This window comes from Pyrgilauda ruficollis, unplaced genomic scaffold (assembly GCF_017590135.1).
Source record: "Pyrgilauda ruficollis isolate IOZ18807 unplaced genomic scaffold, ASM1759013v1 scaffold10, whole genome shotgun sequence".
NCBI classification, from domain to species: Eukaryota; Metazoa; Chordata; class Aves; order Passeriformes; family Passeridae; genus Pyrgilauda; species Pyrgilauda ruficollis.
In genome coordinates, this window is record NW_024508101.1 from 269,617 (window position 1) to 295,050 (window position 25,434).

Below are 25,434 nucleotides of genomic sequence, written 5' to 3' on the forward strand. Positions count from 1 at the left end.
CGGTTCAGGGGCTGTCCTCTACATCATCTCAGTGTGTAATTTGGGAAATCACTTTGGGTCTCGTTAAAGCGGCGCCCGTTGGAGGGCAGAGGAGACGCGCAGGCCGGTCTGTGCTCCGCTTTTGACGAGTGGCGCGGGCAGAGCCGCTGCAGGGGTGGGGCCTCGTCCCCCGCCCGGTCCCCGGGGAGCGAGAGCGGGTATTGCGGGGGATGTGTGGGCTGGGGGGGTTGCGAGGGGGCTCCGGGGTGGCTGTTCCGGCTCGCCGTGCTGCGCCGCAGCTGGGAAAAGTGCTTCTTCCCCCGCCCGTTCCCCCCCGGCCTGTCCTGCTCCAAAACGCGAAGGAGGCAGAGGAGAGGAGGGGGACAGCCCGGAGCAGCCCCTCGCGCGCCGGGGGGACGCCCTGTCCGGAGCCCCCCGGAGCCGCTCGGTGCCGCCCAGTCGGCGGCGCGGGAGACATCGGTAACTTCACCGCAGGCACACGAGGGCCCGCGGACCGGGACGCGGCGAGAACCGGGACGCGGTGAGAACCGGTGCGGGGGCGGGCGCGGGGGCGGGCGCGGCGCGGCGGCGGGATGGCTCCGGCTCCGGTCCCGGCTCCGGCCCCGGCGGCAGGCGCTGAGCCGCGGCCCCCCGCGCTGCTGCCGCTGCTGCTGCCGCTGCTGCCGCTGCTGCTGCCCGGCCGAGCCGCCGGCCTGGAGGTGCAGCGCAAGTTCCTCTCGCCCACCCTCACCAACAACTTTGCGCTGGACGGCCCCGGTTCCCGCGTTTACCTGGCGGCCGTCAACCGGCTGTTCCAGCTGTCGGGGGGCGAGCTGGCACTGGAGGCGGAGGCGGCGGTGGGGCCGGTGCTGGACAGCCCGCTGTGCCACGCACCGCAGCTGCCGCAGGCCTCCTGTGAGCACCCCAAGGTGCTCACCAACAACTACAACAAGATCCTGCAGCCCGACCCGGAGCAGGGAGTCCTTGTCGTCTGCGGCTCTATCTACCAGGGCCTCTGCCAGCTGCGCAGCATGGCAAACATCTCGGCAGTGGCCGTGCGCTTCCCGCCGGGCGGGAGCGACTCGGTCACTGTCTTCCCTAGCATGCTGAACGTCGCGGCCAACCACCCCAACGCCTCCACCGTGGGGCTGGTGCTGCGCCGCGGCGGCGGTGGCGGGGCGCGGCTGCTGGTGGCCGCCACCTACACTGGCTTCGGCAGCCCCTTCTTCCCCCGCAACCACAGCCTGGAGGACCACCGCTTCGAGAATACGCCCGAGATCGCTATCCGTGCCCTCAACGCCCGCGGCGACCTGGCCAAGCTTTTCACCTTCGACATCAACCCCTCCGACGACAACATCCTCAAGATCAAGGCGGGCGACAAGGCGCGGCACAAGCTCAGCTTCGTCCGCGCCTTCTTGCAGCACGGGGCCGCGCCGCCCGCCCGCCGCCCGTACGCCTACCTGGCGCTCAACAGCGAGGCCAACGCGGGCGACAAGGAGAGCCCGGCGCACAGCCTGCTGGCCCGCATCTGCCTGGGCGAGCCGGCCGAGGCCACCCTCAACGGCAGCGGCGAGACCAAGAAGCTGACCGAGTCCTACATCCAGCTGGGGCTGCGCTGCGGCGGCGCCGCCGATGCCTTCACCCGCCTCGTCTCCGTCTTCCCGGCGCGGGCAGCTTGGCGCAGCCCCGCCGCTGCTCCCGGCCCGGCCCCGGCCCCGCCGCCCGCCGAGGAGCTGCTCTTCGGCGTCTTCGAGCGGGCCGGAGCCGGCGGCGCCCGGGGACGGCCGCAGTCCGCGCTCTGCGTCTTCCGCTTCGCCGAGATCGAGGAGACGATCCGGGCCGCCCGCAACTCCTGCTTCGTCAGCCCGGCCGCCGGCATGGTTACCGTGCTGGACAGCGTGGTGCAGGGCACCGGCCCGGCCTGCGAGAAGAGAAATATACAGGTACGGCGGGCGGCGGGCACCTGCCGGGGCGAGGGGGCGCGGGGACCCGGTAGCCGGCGGTGGGCAGCGGCCCCATCCCGTTGTGTCCCGTCCCGTGGCCGCTGCTGTCGCCACCTCTCCCGAGCTGGAGCGAATCCCCCGCTTCCCCCGGGCGGGCGGCTGAGCCTCCCAGCCCGCTGCCCTCCCTGCTCTCCCCAGAGACCCTCCCGCCTGCTCGGGGACAGCCTCGTTCCCCTCACCTGGTCGCCGGTGCCCCACTTCTCGTGGGTGCCCTGCCCGCCCGGGTGTCTGTGGGCATCGCCAGCCCCATGTCCCGTCCCGCGGCGCACAGCCCTGCCGGGGACGGCACACAGGCAGCCTCGGCTCCCCGCGTTCGTGGCAGAAGTTTGCCATTGTCACAGTTTGTTTCCGAGTGGCCATAAATGTTAGCGCGAGACAGAGTCGCCTGTTTCCCTTTTCACTAAAAATATACGATGCTTGGGAAAAAGAGAGGGGAAAGGGCTGCTTTAACGCTGCATTTTTTTCCTTCCTCTGGGACGAGTGCACAGCTCGGCTCCATCAGAGATTGTGAAAACATCTGTTTGATTTCAGAGGCGAGATAGAGCATTTGGGCTTGGGCTTCCCTGTGCAATGCCAGTGGCAAAGAAAGGTTTCCCATGGTAACCGGAGTGTTTAGTGTGGCATCTCCACTCTGTGGTAAAATATGTAGTCTTAATGCACTTGGTTCATAGACCTACTCTAGCAAAGTTGAACAGTTTTTCCCTGGTGGCAAAGTACACGCTGCCTGACAGCCAGCAAATCTAGTAGCTGGCGCTAATTCCACAAAGACTGGGTGTGTTAAACACTGGGAGCTCAGTCCTGACATCTTGGCATGGTCACGGCTCTCAGAGGACTCACTGGGAGTCAGGAATCCTATTTAGAGGGTGTGAAGGCACCCGTAGTTCTCGCTGGCTGTGGCTGATGCTCAGCATCCCTGCGGAGCAGCCCCTCAGCCCCGGGCAGGATTGAGCTGTCTCTGCCAAGGCGGGTCAAGCAGCAGCATCGGGCTGGGGCTGCTGGAGGCGCTTGGCAAGTGAACAAGCTGCCTGGTCGTAATTGAAACGTAGTGGCAGAAGCACCCATCACCCTTGAGCTTCCCCAGGACTGCTGTGGAGATACAGCTTTTTCTAACTTCTGTTCACCAAAGAAAATAATCACGACTATCACCAGTCTGCCGATGTTGAAAGTATCAAGTGCTGTATCCAGTAAGGTATTTAGACAGATAATTAATGAGTGACTCAAAGGGGACTATGCACAGATGAGAGTTCACTCCATCTTTGGTCCTGGCTCGTCACACTGTTCCGCTGTAATGTGTGTTCCTGGTAGCACCTTCCTCTCCAAGTTCTACCTGGGTAGGCTGGGAGGGCGGCCAGGAGCCTGTTGTCACCGATGCCATAAAGGCTGACAAGGATGCTGTGTTCTTGAAGGGATGAGCAGCAGGATATGAGGGCCAGGGGAATGAGCTAAAACAACTGAGCACTGCCAACCCGTTGGGAGTCAGTGGGAGCCCTCCGTGCTTGCAACTGTGGCAAGATCAGGCTGCAAGGAAATGCCATGTGGAGACAGCAGTAAGAGCAGTGGTGATATAAGATGGGTGGGGAGATTGGGTTCTAGTACCAGCTGGTATTGCTACTCTGTCACTGGCCTTGAACCAGTCATAGAGCCCGAGGTGCCTCAGTTTCCCACGTACTCCCGTATTTATTGTTATTCAGAAACCCAACTCGTGTAGCGTCAGATTGCATTTGTAAAGCTGCTCTGAGATCCTTTGATGTCAAGTACAGCAGGATATAAATGAAGCATAACATTACTATTCGTTCATGCCTAATATTTCTACACTTCCCACTTATTTGAAGCATATTCCTCTAAAATCGCTGATCGAGCCTGCTGGGAAGCCATCCTGCTAGTCAGGAGAGCCTTTTTTTTTTTTTTTTTCCCTTTTCCTTAATTGTTAGAATTGCCAACAAGTTAACAAGCTGTTTTTATTTTTAAGTCCCAGAGTGGCAGTATCAAGAGAAGAGTTGTAATAGTGTGTTTCTTTGTGCTGCAAAAACCTAACATCAGTTTCCACCTTCAAGACAGTGAAATACTCTAATACGTTTTGTGTCCCAGATGTGGAAAGGCAGCAGGAAAATGTATTAAAGCAGCAGCTGGTCTGGCAGAGCAGATCAGTATCTGTCTTCCCGTTGTGAACTCCACTTCTCCTCCTGTTAGTGGGTTTCCAGTTTTCCCATGGCCTGTGCATCACTGATAGGGGCTCTGGTGTTAGTAAGTGTGGCTCGTTAGCTCTTCCTGAGGACCAAACACTTGGGTTTTAATCTCCCTTTGGAAGAAAAAAACCCTGATATTGGCCTGATTCATTCCAAGAGTGCGTCCATCTGAAGTAGTCAGTTGTTACGAGTCTGGACCAGGGGCTGTTAGGTGTAATGCAGTGTGAAAGGAAAATCATTGACCCCTTGTGTGCTCTCCAGTCTAATTGAATGCTCCTCTCAGCAGCGCTTGCTTTGACTCAGCCAGGCAGCTCCAGCACTCACCCAGCAGTGAGGGGTTTTGGGAGTGGGCACTCAGCATGCCAGCCATCCCTGTCAGTCCCATGGCATTTCTGCTCAGAGCTGACTGATGTGGGGCAGGGCTTCCACCCCTCAGTGCAGTGCTGTGGGGTCTGAGGGAGCTGGCACAGAAGGAGGGGCTTTGTCCCTGGACAGGTCGATGTGGTGGCAGCCACTGTTTGGCCACTGTGGCCATGTGGGATTGGCCACACAGGGGGCTCTGGAAGGTGGATGAGGCAGGGGGATCTGCCAGCTGCCCAATGTGCCCCAGGCTGGGGAAGGGGAGCCACCAGCTTGGCCTGGAAACAGCCCCTGTCTTCGATGCAAATGCTTACTTGCAATTAAGCACATGCTTAACAGCTTTGTGTCAGATGAGGAGAAAATGTGCAGAGGAGGATGGTCTAGGTCAGGAGTGGGGGCTGTTGGTTCTTCTCAATGAGGGCTGCTGAAAAGTCACGTACTGAGGAGATGAATTCACAGTGGCAGCTCAGGGGAAGAAGGATGTGTGAGGGAAGGATTTAGGTTGGTTGGCTTCTTGCACCGACGGTGAGTGGGTGAGCTCTAGGATTGCTTCCCCTCAACAGAAATAGTTTTTTATAATGAATTTTGTGTCAAATGCAGCTAAATTGGAATACTTGCATGGAATCACTGCGGTGTTTTGCCCACTCAAAGCCCATGTGGAATTTGGACTCAAGCCCCCAGAAGGGAAGAGGAGTAGGAGCTCTCTGGAGCAAACTGCCTGTAACAGCAATTGCAGCAGCGTGCTGACAGAGCTTATCAAATTCTTGGGACACTGCGTGGGTTTGTAGCTCCTATTTGAGCTGCTCTGCCCCGGGAGGATCATGGCCCAGTGGGTTTGAAGGTTATGCTGGCTGCATGGCTGGAGTGTGACACAGCTGTGGGGTGCTGAAGACATCCCACACAGACATTTCATAAGAAAGCAAAGCAGGCAAGAGCCCATCCCCAGCTTCCAGCTGGCTCGAGAGCAGGGGACATCCCAGGAGTGGGACATCCCAGGAGTGGGACATCCCAGGAGTGGGACATCCCAGGAGTGTCCCCCTCAGTGCCACTGAAAGCAAAGGTCTGCCTGGCTGTTCCTCTGGTCACACTGCATCACAGCCGTGTCCCAGTGCAGCAAAGCCCCCACAGTGTCCTCTTGCCACTGCTCCATCTCTCAGTGGGTGTTTTGGCAGGGGACACGGCCAGGCACCTTTGTGTGCACATTTTGCTGTGATGAGCAAGCTTATTTGAGGAAAAGCTGAACTGGAAACCCCATCCCATGCTCACAGCTGCACCAAACTCAGGGTCTTCTGTGGGTTCTGCATGAGCCCCAGGGTCTCCTAAAAACTCCTGGAGAGGTACAGAAAGCAGATATAGTCATTAGGCCTAGATTTGCTGGCCAGGGAACTGCATCTCTCTTGGGAAATATTTTGGGCCTGCAACTTGAAAAAGGCTGAAAATCCAGTTTGTTTCCTCTGCTGAAAACCATAGGCATAGTGGCATGGGATAATGAAACGTTTCAGCATTAATTCTCAAGTTTCTGGCTCTTGTGGCTTTGTGTCAGATCCTGCATGGTCACTGAACACTGTGTTTGGGGGTATCATGATGAGATACCCACCAGTGAGCTGTACTGTAATGGGTTGTTAAATAAAATGAACTCCTTGGGTAGACTGTATAAACAATCTCTGTATATATGTGTGCCTGGGCATGGAAATGTGGTTTAAAACCAGTCAGAAAATGTTCCCAAAGAAAAAAAATCTCATACACACGTGGGAATATGACAAAGCATCTACTTACTGTCCAAATATACTGTGGCATCTCCATGGGATTGTGTTTTATAGGAGCTGAGTTACTTTGAAGTGCTGGTTTATACTAATTTAGAAATTCCAAACATGAAACTAAATGTGCTCTAACCCTACATCTACTCAAATAAATCCAGAGGATTAGCCACAGAAAGGAAACTGGGAATTTGCACTTAATTTCTTCATTAAAAATGAGGCAGGAGTTCTTGTAGCAAGCCTAATTTCTGTCTTGCAGCGCAGGCTGTTTAGAGTTGCTGGCAGCACCCCAAGGTGTCACTGCCCAGGTGCTGTAGAGCTGTTCACGGCTGTCACCTGGTCTGTTGTGCTCTGGGACATGGTGTTACAGGTGGCGGGAGGTTGGTGTCCCTCCAGCTGCCCTGCAAGGGCTGGGAGTGAAGGGTCAGGCTGTCGAGGGACCCAGGATGCCCTGACAAGAGGTTTAAGCCACAGAGTGAGCTTTGCCTGGCTTTGGACCCAGACCAGAGCACTGTCTACCTGTTCTGTGTCTCACCTGGTACTCGTGAGTGTGGTCAGCTGTGGTCAGGTTTCCCTGGGAGCTGATGCGAAAGCACAGCCTGCTGCTGCAGTCGGGGTGCGCGCAGGCAGCCGTGCGAGCACCGCCCTTGCTGGGGAGGCAGGCTCAGCTCTGCGGCTGCCAGTGCCCGGGGGCTCTCCCACCGCCAGGGCTGGCATGGCCCCGTGCTCCGTGCCAGGGCAGCCTCCCGAGGAGCAGCTCCGCGCCCCCGAGCTGAAGGTGGGTGGTGGGAATGCTTTCCTGGGGCCCCAGGGCTCATCCCTGCTTTGCATCTCAAGCTCAAACAGGTCCCAGATTGCAAAGGGAAATTCGGTCAAAGTGGCAAAAGTTTCTGTGCCTGGAAACGGGAAGTTGTGCTGCTTTAGGGAACAGAAACTGGCTCCTGGTTGTGGCACGGTGCCTGCCTGCTCTGGGAGCCCAGTGCTGCTGGCTGGGCAGGCAAAGTGTTTGCCAGTCCCTCGGCAGACCGGGGTCACAGGCAGGCTGCTGTTTCTGGAGCTCTGCCAACAGCTGCCTGTACACACCCAGTAACTCCTGGTACCTGGATGCTCAGACTAGGCTTGATCCACTGAGCCCATCAAATCTCCTGTAACTAAATAACAATTGGTGGAAAACAGGAAAAGGGTCGTTTTGGCTGAAGCCAAGGGTTTTCCAGGGAAGTGTTTGACTCCCACACGTGAATGCAAGCCCACGCCCCAGGAGCCACAGTGGATGCAGGCTCAGCTGCAGGGTCTCGGGGATGGAAATGAGGGGATTTGCCATCTCTTTTCTGACCTTTCAAAGTTTCATTTTCAGTGAATGGGACTGAGGGCACCCGGAGAAGAGAATAAGGCACCGTGAGATGTCTATGGATGCCCAGGGATGCTGTAGAAACACCTTACTACACCTTGTACATCCCAACAGGTGTCTGTTCAGTGGCACTGCTGGGACACTCTGGTGTCCTCTCCCAGAAAGGGGCTGGAAACACAGTAAGCCCGAGCCCCTGGCTCTGGTAATTTAATGTAAGCACCAGGCAAGCTGGAACCTGCGGTGGTTGGAAGCAATGTTCTAACCACCTGAGTGCCACACATGGTACCCACGGCCCGAGTGCCACCACACACTGCCCACGGCCCCTGAGTGCCAGCACACACGGTGCCCACGGCCCCTGAGTGCCAGCACACATTACCTATGGCCCCTGAGTGCCAGCACACACGGTACCCACGGCCCCTGAGTGCCACACACGGTGCCCACGGCCCCTGAGTGCCAGCACACATTACCTATGGCCCCTGAGTGCCAGCACACACTGCCCATGGCCCCTGAGTGCCAGCACACATTACCTATGGCAGCGTGGCCGTGCCTCCCTGCCAGGCTGTGCACGGCACGTGCCAGGGTGGAGCGTGGTGCCAGCAGCTCCCAGGTGCAGGGGCTGAGCCCCTCAGCTGCAGCAGGGAGCAGGGATGGATGGGGCGTGTGGCTGCTAGCCTGTGCTGGGATAGTTGAGGTGTGGGACTGCTCCTCTGTACCGGGCATGGGCTGGATGGGGGTTGGCATTCTCGACTGGAGGAAGGAAAATGACTCCAGGGGTGGGTGACTGTTGCTTGGTGGCATTGTCCCCAGCGCCCTGCCCCAAGGCAGGGTTTTCACAAGCCCACGCTCGGGGTCCCTTTGGCATGGTGAGCCCTGGGTACAGGGCAGCTCCTGTGTCGGGGCAGCATTGTTGTCCTTGTTCCAGGGTGGAGAGCTGGGTGCTCAGGTGCCCCGATGGATGTCTCTGCTCAGAAGAGTGGCAGTGTCAGGATTTGAATTGAGGCCCCAAGTGTTTCTGTGTGTCTGTCCCCAGCAGACATCCCTGGGGCCACAGTGTGGCAGGGGATCAACAGCAATGTCTGCAGGAGAGATCCGCTTTGCTATTTCTTTTTTTGGTTTGGTTGGGTGGTTTTGGTTGTGAGTTTTGTTTTTTGTGTTCTTTTTGGTTTTGATTCCTTGTGGGGTTGGTAAGGAAATGATTTTAAGCTGTTGTTTTCAAGTTGGGCTGTAACACCCTGCAGCAGGTGGAGGAGGTGGCAGACTGTCTACGGCATCTCTCACTTTGAGAGGCCAGTAGAATTTATTGACTTTTTGAGCAGAGGGAGCAGTACTTATTCCTAACATCTGGAGAGCAGCTCTGCTGGCAGCCACTGCTCTGACTGAGCGAGGCTGCAGGGCCGTGGGACGACTTGTGCCTGGGAAAGCCCAGACCAAGCAGGGCCAGATGAGCCCTGTCAGCCGTGGTGTGCTGGTGGGCAGGGTGGGCAGCAAAGCCCACCTTGAGCTTGCCTTGGGACCTGCCGAGTGTCAGCAGGGCTTGTCCAACACAGAGAGCACGCTGGCTCCTTAGGCAATGGTTTGAGAGCTGGGACCAGGATGTGCCCAAGGAGTGGGGATGTGCTGGCTGTGGCGTCCTGCAGCCACAGGGATGGCACATGGTCTGATCTGCCCTTGCTGATTCCTGCGCCTTCCTGTCCTCTTTGTCAGGACGAGAGGCCCCTCAGCATGGGCTTTTTCTCCAGTGGGCAACATGATTAAGAAGGGGTTAATTTGGATAGTTAAGCTGTTTCCATGTTAGGAGGCTTGTTCTGCTGTGCCCCTCTGAAGGCAGCACGGCCAGAGCCACAATCATGGCTTTGCTGCCGTGCTCCCAAGGGTGCTGCTGCGGGAGCTGTGGAGCTCTGCTGGAGTGGTCGAGCCCAGGCACAAACCCAGTGAAAGTCCCAGTGTCCAGTGAAGCTGCAGGCTCACGTTTGCATCTGCAGCCACGGAACCTAGCTGAGCTGTGCCAGCTCCTGGAACAAGGCTGCCTATTTTGGGCCCGAACCTTTGGAGGGCTGTTGCTGTTACAAGATGTCTGCAGGTTATGCATTCTAAGTGGAACTGGAATACAAATCTTTCAATTCTAACCCAGAAGCAAAATTGCCTGAAAGTCTGGATTTTGAAAACCGGTTCATCTATTATTTGAAGGAAATCTGGAGCTTACCTTTCCATTTCTGTCTCGTCTCTGTTTAAGGTATTTTGCTGCTGTGTACAGCTCCCTTCTGGAGCAGGAGCCCCTTGGTAATTTGGTTTTCATTCACTATCTGCTGCATGCTGCCAACATCCAGCAGGCTGTGAGCTGCTTGTGGCCACTGCTGTCTCTGGTGGGTCACCTAAATAAAAGGAGCTATTGAAAACCTGGCATGTTCATGAAAATTCCTGTGTGTGGAGTGATCATTTTAGGAAGGGCAATTTTACAGCATGATGATAGCACTCGGTGAAGAGGGGAGAGGTGAAAGATGAGGAGGTTTAGCCAAAGTTGTTTGGCTTGTGAGTCCCTGTCATCCTTCAGTTTGTCTCATAGACCTAGACATCGGTTCAGAGGCATCAGGGCTGGTTGTGTGTGATTTCCCAAGGCTGGGAACTGCCTTGCACAGGACAGGGGCTCTTGTTGGGCTTTTGGCAATAGGTGTAGCATGTCATTAAACGGGGAGGAAACTGGGGCTACATGTTTGTTTGAAGGGACAGAAGTTGGTGTCTGGAGGGCAGATGCAGGTGATGGATGTCTGCTTTGATGTGTACGGGCCTCTGGAACCAGGTAAGGGCTGAAGGACTGGGGTGGGTGCTCCTCGCTGTCCCTCCTGGGTGTCCCAGCCAGGACCCTGCTCTGGGCAGCGTGGGTGGGGGCAGCCTTGCTGCTGGGCTGTGTGACTGTGGAACCACAACTCACTACACTCACCGGAGCTGCTGGAAAAAGATGGCAAGTTTTGGGAGGAGCTGGGCTTGCAATGTTATGTCCCTGGAATCTCCTAACTGTAGTGCCATTTCCTGCTGGGATTTGGTATCACTGCAAGCTCAGTGGGTCTCTCCAAAAAGCTTTGGAAACAGCAGCTTCTACAAATCTTGAAGTCAAAATATAAAATGATAGAGAAAAGGAAATCCTTACATCCTTTAACTGAATCAGAGCAGTGCTCAGTTGCTGAATCCAGTAGGACCACTGACTTGTAACAATATTTAAAATTATCCAAGTTATATAATTATTGTAATCCTGATTTCCTAATTGGGAGGGGAATGAGGCAGGGAGTGAGGACCTCCAGAGTTGAATCTGTGGAGATGTCAACAGGCACAGTGCTTTCAGAGTGATGCCTGGAGAGCACCTTTTGCTTTGTTCAGGTGCTGTCTGCCAGAGGAGAAAGGGTGTGAGTGTGAGGGCTGGCCACAGGCCGGAGGAGCCTGGCTCACACATTCATCCTTTGCACTTTCTTTGCACTGATATTTCTCTTTACTTGAATTTCTTCTGCCCCAAGGATGAGGACAGGGGTTAGAGTGGAGGAACCTGGTGATGCAGGGAAGTGTTGTGTCTCCTGTAGACTACATCTGTATAGCTTGGTCCCTTCTGCATTTGGAGTGCTCCGTTAATGAGCAAAAAGCATTTTATTAAGCTTTCTGTGGCAAGCTTTTTCTGCAGGCTGGGTGCTCGACCAAGTGGTGGTGGTTTGTTTTTGGGACTCTGGTGCTGAGGCTGTGGAGCAGGTGATGCCTGGGGGGTACCCAGGGGGGACAGCACTGCAGCACAGCGCTGCTTCTCAGAGGCAGGTTCTACTTAGGATGTATAAAAGAAGGGTAGGTTCTGCTCATTATCTCGGGGCTTAATTGATTCAGCAGAACTAATGAGGAAAATACAGGAAAACATTTACTATAAACCATTGCTAAATGAAATAGATTTGAACTGACACATGCAAAAGACCAGTTGTGCTATGTAAGAAGCTGTTACTTTAATGGATGCTTTTTTCAGCCCTGACTTGCACAGATATGCCTTCAGAGCACTTTGAGCATGTGAAGTGCTAAGTGTTAGTACTAGCAATAATAAAATAGTAACGACCAAAGATGGAGGAGCCAAACTCGTGGTTCATCAGGGACTCTTCCCTGTGGAAGAGAGTTTGAATGGTCTGAGGTTGGTTACTGAGGCCAAAGCTTAACGTAAATGAGAAACACAGGTTGAGTGGTGGAGAGGTAACAAGGAACGAACAGCTAAGAAACTACAGCCTAAACAAAACAAGCATCTTTCTCTGAGCACTTTCAGTGGGGAGGTGAATCTTGGGCGTCTGAGCAGAAGTGGGTGTCCTTGAGATGAGGCACACTCGGCTGATCTGCTCAGCCCCTTGTCCCCAGGGAGTGGGAAGAGGAGCTGAGTTTCCCAGAGGGGTGAATTTAAAGGACATACAAGCTCTTGCTGCTCAAACATGTGCTGTTCTGACTGTGACAACCCCTCTGGAGCCTTTTTGTTAATCCCTCTACTTGCCCATTCCTGGTGGATTTGATTGTATAATCTGAAGTATTGTATTTAATGCAGGATGAAGGCTAACATAATGAGCTTGACCACTCTTCCTGGCGGCATGAAGGATGTGCAATTTTAGTTTAAAAAGTGCTTCTTTTTCATGTTTCTCCACTTTGAGCAGTTCCCCACGCTGTGTCAGTGCCCTGCTGGGGAAGCACTGGGGGGTGCCAGACCCTGGACTTGTGTGGAGTGGGGAGAGGGGGCCCACGCTGGGCTGCCAGGGCTGGAAGGGTTTTGGGAGGGCTGTGCAGCTCCTGCCAGTCACCTTCTGCATTGCCTTCAGCTTTCTTTTCCAGCTGGGGTCAGCATGACAGGGCTGGGGCTGATGCAGTGATGGTGGCCATGAGCTGGGCCAGTTGTGGCTGGAGGAGGGAGCAGAGCTAGAGGGGAATCACACTTCAGCTGCTGGCATCCAACCTTGGTGCCGCTGCTGGAGCTGAGGCTGGAGCCTCTGAGGACTCAGGGCAGCAGATGGTTGGATGGCAATGGGGACCTGTGGTTGTTCAAGCTGTTGTCAGGCTTTGGCCTTACTGTAGCAGACTGGCTGTGCCTGCAGCCCAGCAGTGCCCTGATCCTGTCCCATTCTGTGTCCTCTGCTCAGGTGGGCTCTGGCAGGCAGCAGCCACTGCCAGAGCAGCAGATGGAGCTGGGGCTTTGCCCTCTGAGATGATCTGGGATGCTGAGAGCCTCTTCCAGGGCTCACAGTCTCACACCTCTGGTGGTCTGAGCTCTGTGGCTGCGGTGCAGGTGAGCCTAGCTGCTGCTGCTGGGGTGCAGTGCTTTGGCCCGACCCAGCCGTGCCTTTCCCCTGCCATCAGTCCTGTGCTTGCTGTGTCCTGCCTCCTAGCAGCCCTCTGTGCCCTGTCCCCTTCCTTACCGCAGCCACAGTCCCATGTGAGGCTTCCAAGAGTGAAATTTGGGAGCTGGCAGGAAAGAAGAGTTTGGAGTCAAGAGGAGAGAGAGGGAAGAATGAGTTTTCTAAGAGTGACAGCTCCCTGCAGGCACAAGGTCTGGGCGGCTGCTGGGAGCAGAGGGATGTTGGGACAGACCATTGCTGGTGTGACATTAGTGACTCACAAAGCACCCCAGCCCAGGGCTGGCATTGTGCAAACGGGCAAAGCACAGCAAAACCCCCACCTCCTCACTGGAGGAACTTGTCTAAGCAAACAGTGAAACCAGAGTGCAAGTCTCACTTTAAGCCTTTCTTTTGGTTTTTTAAGAATGTCTGCTGTGCTGCGTGGATACTGTACTGTTGGTAATTCTTGAGAAAAAATTGTCCAGATTCATTTTTCCAGAGATTTTCAGCCTGAGTGCCTTGACTGGCCACAAGTGCGCATTGATTTGCCTCCTGTTGCCTAAAAAATATGATGGGAAGTCTGAGGAGCTCTGTGCTGATGCCTGCCCTTGAGCAGCTGGAGGCCGCTTACATCTCAAGTGCCTCAACAGTGGAGTCCTCTTCTGAGGATGACATTTTCCTCCAGGCATCCCAAAAAGCCTGGTTTGACAGGTCTGGTTGCGACACTGCAGCAGATAAACGAGTGATTGTGTGTACAAACTGCTGGGGCACGGGGAGCTCGGGGGGAATGCTGGGGTGTGTGCCTGGTCTGGGCTCTGCCCGACACAGAGCAGGGCTTGTACTCTCCCTCAGCAGAAAGCAGCCAGGCTGGCCTGGCATCACTGCCTGTGTCCATTCTCCTGTGCAATATTTCCCCATGGCTTTTAGCCTGTCCCTACTGTTCAGTGCAAGTCTGTGTCCTGCTGTTCTCTTCAGACAGTATCCTAATTATTCTGAATATTCTCTCTGCAGTCAGAAATTTCCCTGAGTCATACCTAAATGTTAATAAATAAAAGCCTAATGGTTTATGTTAAGGAAGGCAAGAGATAAAACTAGAGCCCTTTTATCACAGCCTTTAATGGCCTGAAAATGTCAGTTGTGTGGGAGCAGCTGCCAAATTTTGAGCCTATGAAGATGATGGCTAAGTCCCACAAATCAACAAGTTTGGAGCGGATTATCCGATGCTGGCTGTGTCATTTTCCCAGGACTCCAGGCATGCTGGAAGCCAACACTTTAATCCTCTCTGATATGAAGTCTGAAAGGGGCCGGGCTCCCCTTCTCACTCCGGAGCTCTGGAGCTGCTGCAGCGTGGAGGGCAGGGGCTCTGGGCCGCAGCTTCTGAGTCACAAATTAGCTCCAGCTTTGCTTGAGAACTATTTTTAAGGTCACAAACACAGGATGCAGAAATCAGCGCATTTCATGGTTTTCCTGAGAGCTGCCTCACCACTCCTCTTCCTCCTTCTGTTTCCAACAGACTTCCTTCCCGAAGGGACATCCTGCATGCCCAGGGCTGGGGAGCTGTAATGGAAATTCTGGGAAATGGCTTTTTATGCTCCTTATAGGCCTGGGATAAAGAGCTGAATTCACACTGTGAGGACAGCTGAACTCTTGAGCTCTGATGTGGCTGGAAATCTTTTATCTCTGTCCCATTTTGTTTCTGCAGTCGCACTCAGGGGTTAATCTGAGTTACCATCCTCTTAGCTGTGGCCCCTTGATTTGAATTCATTTGCATCACTTGTGAAGTTTGCAGCAATAGCACAAATTGCATGTGCAGGGGCACAGCAGTGTCCCCTGGTCCTGGCAGGGCATGGGGGCTGTGCCCAGCTTCCCCCCCATCAGAGGCTCCTCATCAGAGTGGCAGAGTCAAACATCTTGTGGGCAGGAGGTTTGGATCTGGAGTCAGCCCACAGTTCTGTGAGTTACTGAGTACCCAGAGCGTGTCAAAGAAAAATAGAGGCAATACAGTAAGTGCCCATGGGGTGTTTTAAAATGCAGATTACAGAAAGAGATTGGTTTTGGAAGAAAACATTTATTCTTTTCCCACTTCAGGATAGGACAGCTTGATTTAAGAAGCAGTGAGATTTAACCCCTTCCACTTGCAGATGGCCTTCTATTCCATTCATCCAGTGCAATTCCCCAGCTGTGGTGACGGCCTGGTGCCTGCAGAAGGAGGTGACTTGGCTGCATCCTGTTTACTGTAACGTGATGGAGTTAGCTGTCCTCTGGGTGCCGTGGGGTATGGGTAGCAGCAGCACAGCATGTCATCCCTTCTTTGGACCCGGGAGAGGGAAATAACATGTGTCTCCTTCCCGTCCGTTTGTTGGAAGATCTGATGTCATTTGAAGAAAGGTGTTTCAGAGGAAGGATGTGTGCAGCCAGAATAAAGCTTGGCCTGGGTTAGAATAGTTACATCCTGTTTACTGTGGAAAACACTTTGCACTGATATGAGCTCTGAAATACATGATTTATAAGCAGGCGGGCGCTGCAGATAAGGGACTTCCCGTGATTTTGGCCACCTGTGAGAAGAAAGGGCCATGTCTTTCAGGCTGGCAGGCAGTGATGCTGGTCCCAGCTCCTGCACAGCTGCCATGGAGAGGAGGTGCTGAGCGTCCCTTGGGGTCCCAGGTGGCCGGAGATGCTCTGTGCCTCAGTTTCCCTGCAGGAAAGAGCCTTGTAAGCTTCAGGTGGTGATATTCTTAAAGAGTAATGAAGAAGAGCTAGAGATAATAATCCCTAAGACAAGTAAATAACCCCAAGTGAATTTCTAAATAACTGTGAAGGGAAGGAATCATTAAATCAGAAACATGAATGGCTTGCCATGTCCTCTGTACAGTATGAAAAAAGTTGTGTGGCCAGTTACAGAGAAGACACATACACATTTAAGAATTTGGGCTGTGATTTTAGTTTTTACTAGAATGAAATGCAGTGAAACTACAAAATGCATTTAGCATTGCATCCACAAACTTGATCCTTTCGTCTTGGTCCCCTAAGAACAGAGCTACAGCTTTGAATGTGCTGCCCCATTTGGCCCTCGTCTGAGCAGAGGAAGTTTTCCACATCAGGCTTTGTTACTCCGTGTCTGGCCACGGGGTCTGCTGGGGCACGGGGGACCAAGGTCAGGGTGGTTTTTTGGAGAGGACCCAGCCTGTCCCTAGTGCAGTGTGTCTGTGCTAGCCCAGCAGCAGAGACACTGCCCTGGATGTGTCTGCAGCAGCACGATCCCTGTGCTCAGGGGTGAGGGGCTGCTGTGGGCTGTGGCTGCTCTGCTAGCCAAGCTGTTTGCTCACCAGCTGCTGCAACACACCCAGGGCTGGCTGGCGCCCTGGCACAGCTCCTGGTGAGGTTTGCTGCTGTGCTCTACCATGCAAGGAGGGCAGTGGGCAGTGCCACGGCCTGCAGTGCCCATGCTGGCTGCTCCCAGCACTCGTGCATGGCAGGGAGGTCACCAACCCCTGTGGGCGTCTGTCTGGGGCTTTGTTTCTTCTGCTGCTGCAGGGGCACCATCCCTTGCTTATGCATACAAAGCCCCATCACTTTGCATTCCTTTTGGGTTTTAGCATGTTTCTTCCCCACTTCTCCCCAGGAATGTTTTGCTGTGGTGTGGCACCAACCCAAGACACGGTGGTGGCTTGGGGGCAGATCTGCATGAGGCAAGAGTTGCACCCCAAAGTGGGATGACCCTGCAGAGAGACCCTGCCCAGTCTCACCCTCCTGTGGCAAAGCCTAAAGATTTGCTTAATCTTCTGAACTGTCTGGAGAGAGGAGAGAGCCAAAGCTTTAGCTTGTTTCCATTAATGAAATAGTGATGATGAGTAGGGAATTAGCATCCAGGCCCTGGTATAGCCCAGGGAGGAAGGACTGTGCTGGACAGGCTGGTGGTCACCTTCTGCCTGGTGGAAACTGCATTCCCATTCCCTGACAGATACAGCCTCAAATCCCTGCATTTATTCTGCTTAAATTCAGACTTCTGTCAGCTTCTGTGGCAGTGCTGTCTGCCTTATGACTGGATTCAGAAAGGCATAAATGTGCTTTGTCCTCGGGGTGTGGGATGCAACCCTGCAGGCATCTCTCGCTGGAATTTTGTACAGGCACTTCCCACAGCTGGGGCTTGGATTGTGCGCAGGTGATTGGGATACCTGCTGGGAATGCCAGCCCTGCCGAGGAGTGTGACAGCGCGGTGACAGCGTGCCCTAGGCCACACCTGGGGTGACACTGTGCATGAGTGGTAATGGCCCTCGAAACGTGCTCATCGTTTGAAGGGCTGCAGCTGCACCTGCTGCAGCTCAGGAAAGCTGCTGCAGGAGTGACTGCAGGTGAATTGTTGGCAGTGAGGCTGCTGTGATGTTCAGGCGTTGTCGAATCCATGCAAGTTGTCTGAGCAGAAATTACATGAGAATCTCAGAGCATTTGGAGTGAGGGGATCATAAATCTTGGGTGCATCTTGGCAGGGTAGTAGGAATATGAGGCATCAGTCCCGCTTGCAAATGCTGCTGTCATGCAGCAAATGCACTAATTAATTTAGCACAGGAGAGTCAAGTCTGTTGTCTTGCTTTCGGCCAAACAAGTCAAATGCCTGCTCATAGACACGGGTCAGTGACAGGTCCTTAGGCACTGCCTTTGCCCCCCGACCCCTGGCAGTGGATCCATGTGGGAGCCCCTCTGTCAGCCTGGTGCCCCCGTGCCAGCCCAGAGCCAGGGCCGGCTGCCTTTTGCAGAGCGGGGCTCCGGGGAGTCTGTCCCTGCTGCAGAGGGGTGGCAGGGGAGCACGCCGTGCCTGTGCAGCCTGCTGACGTTGTGTCTCCCCGCAGCTGCAGCCGGAGCAGCTGGACTGCGGAGCCGCGCACCTGCAGCACCCGCTGGCCATCGTGAACCCCGTCACGGCCACCCCCGTCTTCACCCACAGCGGCCTGACCGCCGTGGCCGTGGCCAGCGTCAACAACTACACCGTGGTGTTCCTGGGCACGGCCGGTGGAGGACTCCTGAAGGCAAGTGGGGCCAGCAGCAGCAGCACGGGGCACGGGGCTGGGCACAGGGCTGGGCACGGGGCTGGGCATAGGGCACGGGGCTGGGCACGGGGCTGGGCACGGGGCGGCTGCCGGGGCTCCCCCTCCCAGCAGCTCTGCTCTGCCCAGAGCGTGGCATCTGCTGTCCCTTGGCTTCAGCACCTGCTTCCTTCAGGCGATGAAGAAGTGCTCGGGTACTGCCGTAGCCTGGACAGTGACACACGCTGCCCGATGACTGGTGGCTGTTAATCACTGCTCAGGGCTGCCATGTGAGCAGGATGCTTTTGATAAACCCTAAGCTGAAAATGCTATTGTGCAGCATTGAATTATAAATTAATTTTATTAATTATATTAATATAATTTTAAAACAATACCATTATATGCACATAATCTAACTTTAATTACAATATTTTGTTATTATTTTAATTGTTGAAGTTATTAAAAGCTCTTCTAATAAATTCTCCCTCTGAGCTGCTGGCTTTTGAAGACTCCGTGTAGACAGGGGAATCACAAAGAGATTCTTCTTCACAGCTGAATCCAAAGCAGGTGTGAACCCCTGGCAGAGTCTGTTCTAAATAACATGTAAGATGTGATGCAGGGTGAGCAATGCCCCAGCTCTGCAGCCAGGACACAAGGCCAAGCCCTCAGTAGCCTTAGTGCTTGAAGTTTGCCAGAGAAAGTTTTGATTCCAGGCAGCCACAGCAGTCTGGTAAACTGCCAGTATCAAAAGTCCATAGAGAAGAAGAGGAAAATGCCTGGAGCAGAGACAGCTGATACCTGCTTTATCTCTGCCTGGGGGGACTGATGCATAATGTGGGATACTGGATCAAAATACTTGGGTAGAAGAAAACTTACGCAGTTTCTTCCCTTGCATCTCAGTGCTCCTGGCAGAAATGTGGGAACAATCACGCAGAGGCTCCCTGCTTTGATTGCTGCCCACAGGGGCAGGTAATTTGTGAGGGTGGGAGGGAGCTGGCGCTGGGCCGGGCAGGGCTGGGGGCACATGCCACACGCAGAGCAGCCTGTTCACACGGCATTAACAGCTCTGCTCCATTATCAGCTGGAGAGACCAGCCTTATCTGCAGGGCCTCCATTAGGGAGAGGCTCCTGGCTACCCTGGGCTGGGATAATTTGCTCAGATAGCTGTAATCTAATTCCACAACACAGCTGCATAACCAGAAGCCCTTCTACCTTTGGGGCTCCTTGCTCTTTGGCATGGGACACAAGGTACTTGGTGTGAGCAAATCATTCAGATTTGTTGCCTGAGAAAAGACAGCAGAGGGGCAGAATTAGTGCTTGCCCAGCTCCTGCCAGCAGCAATGAGGGCTGCCAGGGGCATGTATGGCCAATTAATGCAATTCTGGCTGCAGACTGGCGTTTGGTGAGGACCGATGTAGCCATCATGAGAGGGTCAGCAGTGCTTGGGCAGCACAGCCAGGGCAAGATGTGCCAGGGTGCAGTGCCCTCAAGGGCAGGGGTGGGAGGCAGGGGTCTGTCCTGGTGTGTGCAGGTGTGGAAGTGCAGTGTGGAAGCAGATGAGGGCTCTGGTGGCGTGACCCAGGGCAGTCCTGTCCTCCAGCCCAGCCTGCTCCCCTGCTGCGCCAGGACTGGAGGTCACTGCTTCTCTGTGCTGCTGTGGGGGCTCTCCCCCAGAGCCTGCAGCCCCCTGGAATCCAGGAATTGCCTGTGTGAAGAGGGTGTAGGGTGAACCTGCCCAGGAGGCAGAGGGAGGCAGGCACGGGTGTCTGTAACCAGCCCCGCGGAGCACATCTCAGCAGAGAGGGAATGTCAGGGCTCATTCATGGATTTCTTGGGTGATCCCAGGGAAATAATTTAGCTTCTGGCTAGCCAGCTTTTGAAATGGACACAGTGATAGCACCCTTTTTCTGCATAGCTCTTTGTGCTATGTTTCTTAGCAGAGAGAAGCCTGAGCCTGTGCTGTCAGACTGGGGTGTGTCAGTGCTGCTCTAGTGTAAGAATTAATTAACCTATGGTAATTAATTAATCTACATTTAAAGAACAGAGGCACACTTGGTCATTACAATTATTGCCTTCCCTTGCTAGTAAGAAGGCCGGAATTTTCCTCACTCCCTTTCTGTTTTAAGCTGAAAAGTGACTGTCACGAGAAATTGTGTAGTCCCATTGTTATTTCCTCTCAGCAATGCCACATTTAATTTACTGAATTTTCAAGTCAAATGCCAAGACATTCAGAGAACTGAAAGGCAGGCTGATGCTGTGCAGCCCCCTCCATCACTGCCAGCACTTTGGTTGGTGATTCATGAGGAAAGGTAGGACTTGGCACTCTCGTGGCAGCTGCCGTGGTCTTCTGGAGTCAGCAGGGATAGAAGCTTCTTCTGGCTGGGAGTGACAACACTTATTTTTCAAATATGCAGGGAGCAGGAGGTGCCATGCTGTACAGCCCTGTTGCTGATTTTCACTGTTTTTCATTAAGTTGTGGAAACTCAATGTTCTCTGTACAGAATGTGTGTGTGCTGAGGCCTGAAGGCTGGTGCCACTTGCATGAGGGTGACACCAAGGCTGCTGTGCCTGCTGGAGGAAGCTGTGCAGGGGTACAGCCTCCACGTGCCAGAGGCAGCCCCTCAGAGGGACCAGGGACAGCGAGGGTCCTGCATCACTGAGCAGGGCTGGGGCTTTCTGGGCTGTGCCATGCCTGCCCAGTGACACAGAGCTGACTTTCCAGGAAAGCTCTGGAAAAGCTCTGTGTGTGCAGCCTGCAAAGTGTGCAGAGATTCACAGTGCTTGGGCACCGCTGAATACCACTCTGGTTTTTATTTATAACCAAGGAGAACTAATCTGCTGCCCTTAGTGTTTGAAAATGGTCTCAGTGAGTGGCGTCTTCTCTCCACAGATAAACCTGGACAGCACGATGAAGGTTATTAGCAGGAGATCCATCTCGGTGGCTTACGGAGAGCCTGTCCATCCCATCATGCAGTTTGACCCTTCTGATTCCACTTACCTCTACCTGATGACCTCTTACCAGGTGAGATCTTCAGTCCTCAACAAAACAGTTCTTGGAGCACAGCATGCATTTGATTTAGCTTAGAGCTGGGAGCAGAAAGGGACAATAAGATTTCCTTTAATGGTGAGAGCCAAGATGTTGAGAGCTGTGGCTGTCACTGGGCTTTCTGGGGAGGTGCCTATCCATTCAGCCCAACTTATCAGGTCTTTGTGGTGGTCAGGTAAAAAGAAGAGTGAAAGATACTGAAACTGACTGCACTTATGGGAGTGCAGAAATAAGCACAGAAATAAGCAAAGGTTGTTCCTGTACAGAAACCCCAAAATGACAGTACATGGTTTTTAGGGAGGCTTTCAGGAGATCCTACAGACAAAAAGTGCCTGTCAGAAGTGGTCCCTGGGGAGGTTTCTGCTCAGTGCGTGGCAGGAGGGCTCTGCAGAGAGCTGGAGAGCTGCAGCAGGTACAGACAGGCAGTCCCATCTCCGTCAGGTTAACAGAGTAGGAAGATGAGAGCTGAGCGCTCCAGGCGCTGAGGGTTTGTCCTGAATTACATTTTAATCTGTCAAAACAGATGCACAGCCCCAAATGTTACATGTTGCATTTGTATTTTCCGAGCTCTAATTCCCTGCAGATTGGTCATTATCATTTCACAGCCCCCTCCCAGGAAGCCTCTTTAGCTGATGGCTCCGGCTGTCTCATCCCAGCCCCTGGCTGGGCTGTGCCCTCCACCCGGGCTGACCAAACAGCTGCTGTGGTGCTCGTGCTGCCTCCTCTGACTGCTTCTTTTCCAATAAATCTGATGAGTAGTTTCTCTTTGGTGGAGAGAGCACCCTGGGAAGCTCCCCAGGAGTTTGACAGGCTTGGGGTGGGTTTGCTGAGCCCCGCAGGGCTGGGGAACAGTGAGGTGCTGCGAGTGAAGTGGGGCTTCAAGGAGCCTGCAGCCTGGAGTGTGCTTGCCTGGTGGGAGCTCAGGGCTCTTGGCACCTCACATGTTCAGTCCCCACTCTTCCAAACCACTCAGGTTTCCTTCCCAAATGTTTAGAGATCAAAGGAGGAGAGAGCAGAAACCAACACATGCTTTCCCTTCCAACTGCTCCTGCCAAGTGAGTCCCCAGAGGTACTTCGATTTTTTCACAAATCAAGGTTTCTAGGGTGGTGCTGTTTTCTGATCTTTGTGTAAACAGCCAGAGAGTGCTGGGCTGTGACTGGAGAGGAGCTTTCTGCAGGTCTGGGTGAGAGCTTTTCACAGAGAGGGACAAGCTATAAAGCCATGTCCATCTGACACCTCTGAAAGGTGCAGTGTCACATTCGGTAGCCTGGTCCCACATGGCTCCTTCCATGGCACCAGCTGAAAAGGAGCAGCTCAGCCCAGCCTAGCCCAGCTCAGCTCAGCTGGCTGCAAACCCTGTGGTTTCCCGAGCCCTAGGGCATCATTCCTGTCTTGGGGCTCGCGGCTTGGACAGGCTCCAGGGGTTCCCAGCAGGCAGCAGGTGGCTTCTTGGGCTCGTCCCCATGCCAGGTGGCCACGACACAGCTCCACCTTCCAAGCCATGCCAGGGATTGCTCCTGTGGCGGGCTGGGTGAGTTTGCCCCAGGGGAAGGGTGTCTCAGCCCGAGGTGCTGGTGTCCTGTGTCCAGCTGCACATGGCCGTGCTGCAGCGTCCAGGGCGGGGGCTCCTGTGGGGCTGTGCAGCCTGGCAGGGGCTGTGGGGCTGTGCAGTCTGGCTGTGCAGTCTGGCTGTGCAGTTTAGCAGCAGCTGTGGGGCTGTGCAGTCTGGCAGGAGCTGGGGGGCTGTGCAGCCTGGCAGGGGCTGTGGGGCTGTGCAGTTTAGCAGGAGCTGTGGGGCTGTGCAGTCTGGCTGTGCAGTCTGGCAGGGGCTGTGGGGCTGTGCAGCCTGCAGCAGCTGTGTGTTGTCGTGCAGATGACACGGGTGAAGGTGGCTGCCTGCAGCCAGTACTCGACGTGCGCGGAGTGCCTGGCCGCCGCCGACGCCTACTGCGGGTGGTGCACCATGGAGACCAGGTAGGAGCAGCAGTGTCCTGGAGCGTCTCACCGTGTCCCCGGGCCCTCAGCCTGGGCAAGGATTTCTGCTGCCTTCTGTATTTCCCCACAGTCACACCACCAACAGTCTTTTTCCATTCCTTACAAAATACATGCTGTTAGAAACAATTGCATCTGGCCCAAAGGGTTGGGATGTTCTTCAGAGCCACGATTTCACCATAGCTGCATTGTCATGCCACAGGCAGTGCCAGTGCAAAGAATCTCTTGCAGGTGTCAAACCATGGGACTGGGAGAACCCACACCCTGTGAAAGTCCATGTTTTGCCCCTGCAGACCTCATCTATCAGTAGAAGACCATCACATGCAAAAGGGGATATTCAAAATTAGATTCCACATTTGCAAACTGAAGATGTCAGACAAAATGTCATCCTCTCCTCCTGAGTTCGGGTTCAGCCCTGGCCTTTTCCTGCCTTCCTCAGTCCTGCTGCTCCAATGGTGCTGTGGGAGAACATGTTTTTATCATGGCAAGCAGATGCTTAAACCATAGCAGCAAACGTTAAGGCTTAGCTGCATGGATGGAGAAAGACACAGACACCAAGATTTTCTCAGGAGCTTCCCTCACAAGGAATTCAATTCAATTCAATTTTTATCACCTGTTTTAAAACTCATCAACCACGAGCTGTTCCTCTGTTCGTTGCAGGTGTTCTCTGCAGCATGAGTGCACCAACTTCACGGGGGCCAACGTCTGGGCGAGTGTGAGTGAGGGAGTGCAGCAGTGCCCTTCCATGACCATCCTGGAGCCTGAGATCAATATTGACAAAGAGCACCCGGTGCGTTTGCTGCCAGTTCCAAACCGATGCCCTGCAGGGTCCGTAGAGCCAGTGCCTGCTCCCAGGGCAGTAACCACCCGAGCTCCTCCCGCGGAGCAGCACGGCTCCTCGGGGCTTGGATACGGATCAGGGGGTGCTGAGCTCTGCTGCTGCACCTGGCCAAGGCTCTCGGGGAGCTGGGGTGACCTGCTGCACCCCGGAGCCTGAGCCGCCTGCGTGCCACGTCTGTAGGAAAACAGCACCCAGAGCTGAGCCTACAGCAAAAACCACCCAGAGCTGCTGCACCAAACACACAGGGCAGGCTCACAAAATTTCAAACGCAATCAGCTGCAGACAGCTGAGTCAACTCATTTCCTGGTTTTGTATTGTTGCTATTTTAAAGTATTTTAATTATATGTTAAAGGTTTTTATCAAAATATTATTTGTTTCAAGACAGACCCTGTCTGTGGGCTTGTTTTGGAGTTGCTTACCTCTTAAAAGCTTCTAAAATGTTGACAATTTCTAAATATAATTTTCTGTGATAATAGCTGACTTTTTTGTCTAATATAGGCCCTGATAATACAAATAAATGGAACTATCCCAAACTTGAATGGAACAAATATTTCATGTGACTATGGAAACAACATCCACACGGTCGCCAGAGTCGCTGGGGATTATGTAAACCAATTTATTTATTGCAATTTGCTTCCACACGAGAAATATCCAGCATTTCCTGATGACCAAGGTATGCAGAGGCAAAAAAGATGTGTTCCTTCTAACCACTTTTGTGGACATAGCTTTTAATAGGCTTTATTTATTTTTTCAGTTGTATGTGCAGTTAACACATTCAGGGAAGAAAAGCCCAAAGCTGTGTCTGTTTTACAGGGCATATGACTGAAGCATCGGAATTCCACCCTCTTTACATGAATTGATAGTATTTCAAATCTATCAATTTTTGTTTTAAACATCAGAATTTAAATGCCAGTTCATGTGCTTATTTTTACCTGGTTTGAGCTTCTGCTTTAGATTTAGTATGTACTAAGCCCGAAGTGTTTTAGCCCTGGGAAAATAATGTAGTTTTTCATACTGATATTTTCAATTGCTTTCTTGAATTTGCCTCCAAAACACACGCTGCCTTTCGGGAGGAGTTCTGGAGGAAGAGCGAGTGGGTACCGAAAGGAGCTCAGGGACTCTTAGCCCCGTTTTGCAGTCAAAAACCAGCCAGAGGTGTCCAGTGTCCCCTGCTTTGTGTCAGTGCCAAAGGGGATGCCTGTCTCGAGGCCCCATGGGGCTGCCTCCAGAGGAGGTGAGCGCCTGGGACGAGGCTGAGCTGCTGGCTGAGCTGGCTGAGCTGAGCTGGCCACTGCAGCTGAGCTGCTGGCTGAGCTGGCTGAGCTGAGCTGGACACTGCATCAGCTGAGCTGGCCACACCTGAGCTGGACACTGCAGCTGAGCTGCTGGCTGAGCTGGCCACACCTGAGCTGGACACTGCATCAGCTGAGCTGGCACACCTGAGCTGGCACACCCGAGCTGGCCACTGCATCAGCTGAGCTGGCACACCTGAGCTGACACACCTGAGCTGGCCACTCAGCGATGCAGTCAGCCCCTCTCAGTGCCTTTGGAGAAGTTTGATGCTTTA

At 53.9% G+C, this 25,434-nt stretch overlaps 1 protein-coding gene across 3 annotated transcripts in view; it reads left to right on the forward strand.

Annotated features, from left to right (window-relative positions):
• Positions 1-547: 547 nt before the first annotated feature.
• PLXND1 (plexin D1) overlaps positions 548-25,434 on the forward strand; it is a 68,798-nt gene continuing 43,911 nt past the window's right edge. For all 3 annotated transcript variants that reach the window (XM_041459827.1, XM_041459845.1, XM_041459836.1), the window contains exons 1-6: positions 548-1,922; positions 17,814-17,990; positions 20,878-21,009; positions 22,908-23,008; positions 23,687-23,816; positions 24,366-24,540. In XM_041459827.1, coding sequence (XP_041315761.1) covers positions 573-1,922; positions 17,814-17,990; positions 20,878-21,009; positions 22,908-23,008; positions 23,687-23,816; positions 24,366-24,540 — 2,065 coding nt within the window. In that variant the 5' untranslated portion in view covers positions 548-572. The remainder of the gene's footprint in view (positions 1,923-17,813; positions 17,991-20,877; positions 21,010-22,907; positions 23,009-23,686; positions 23,817-24,365; positions 24,541-25,434) is intronic.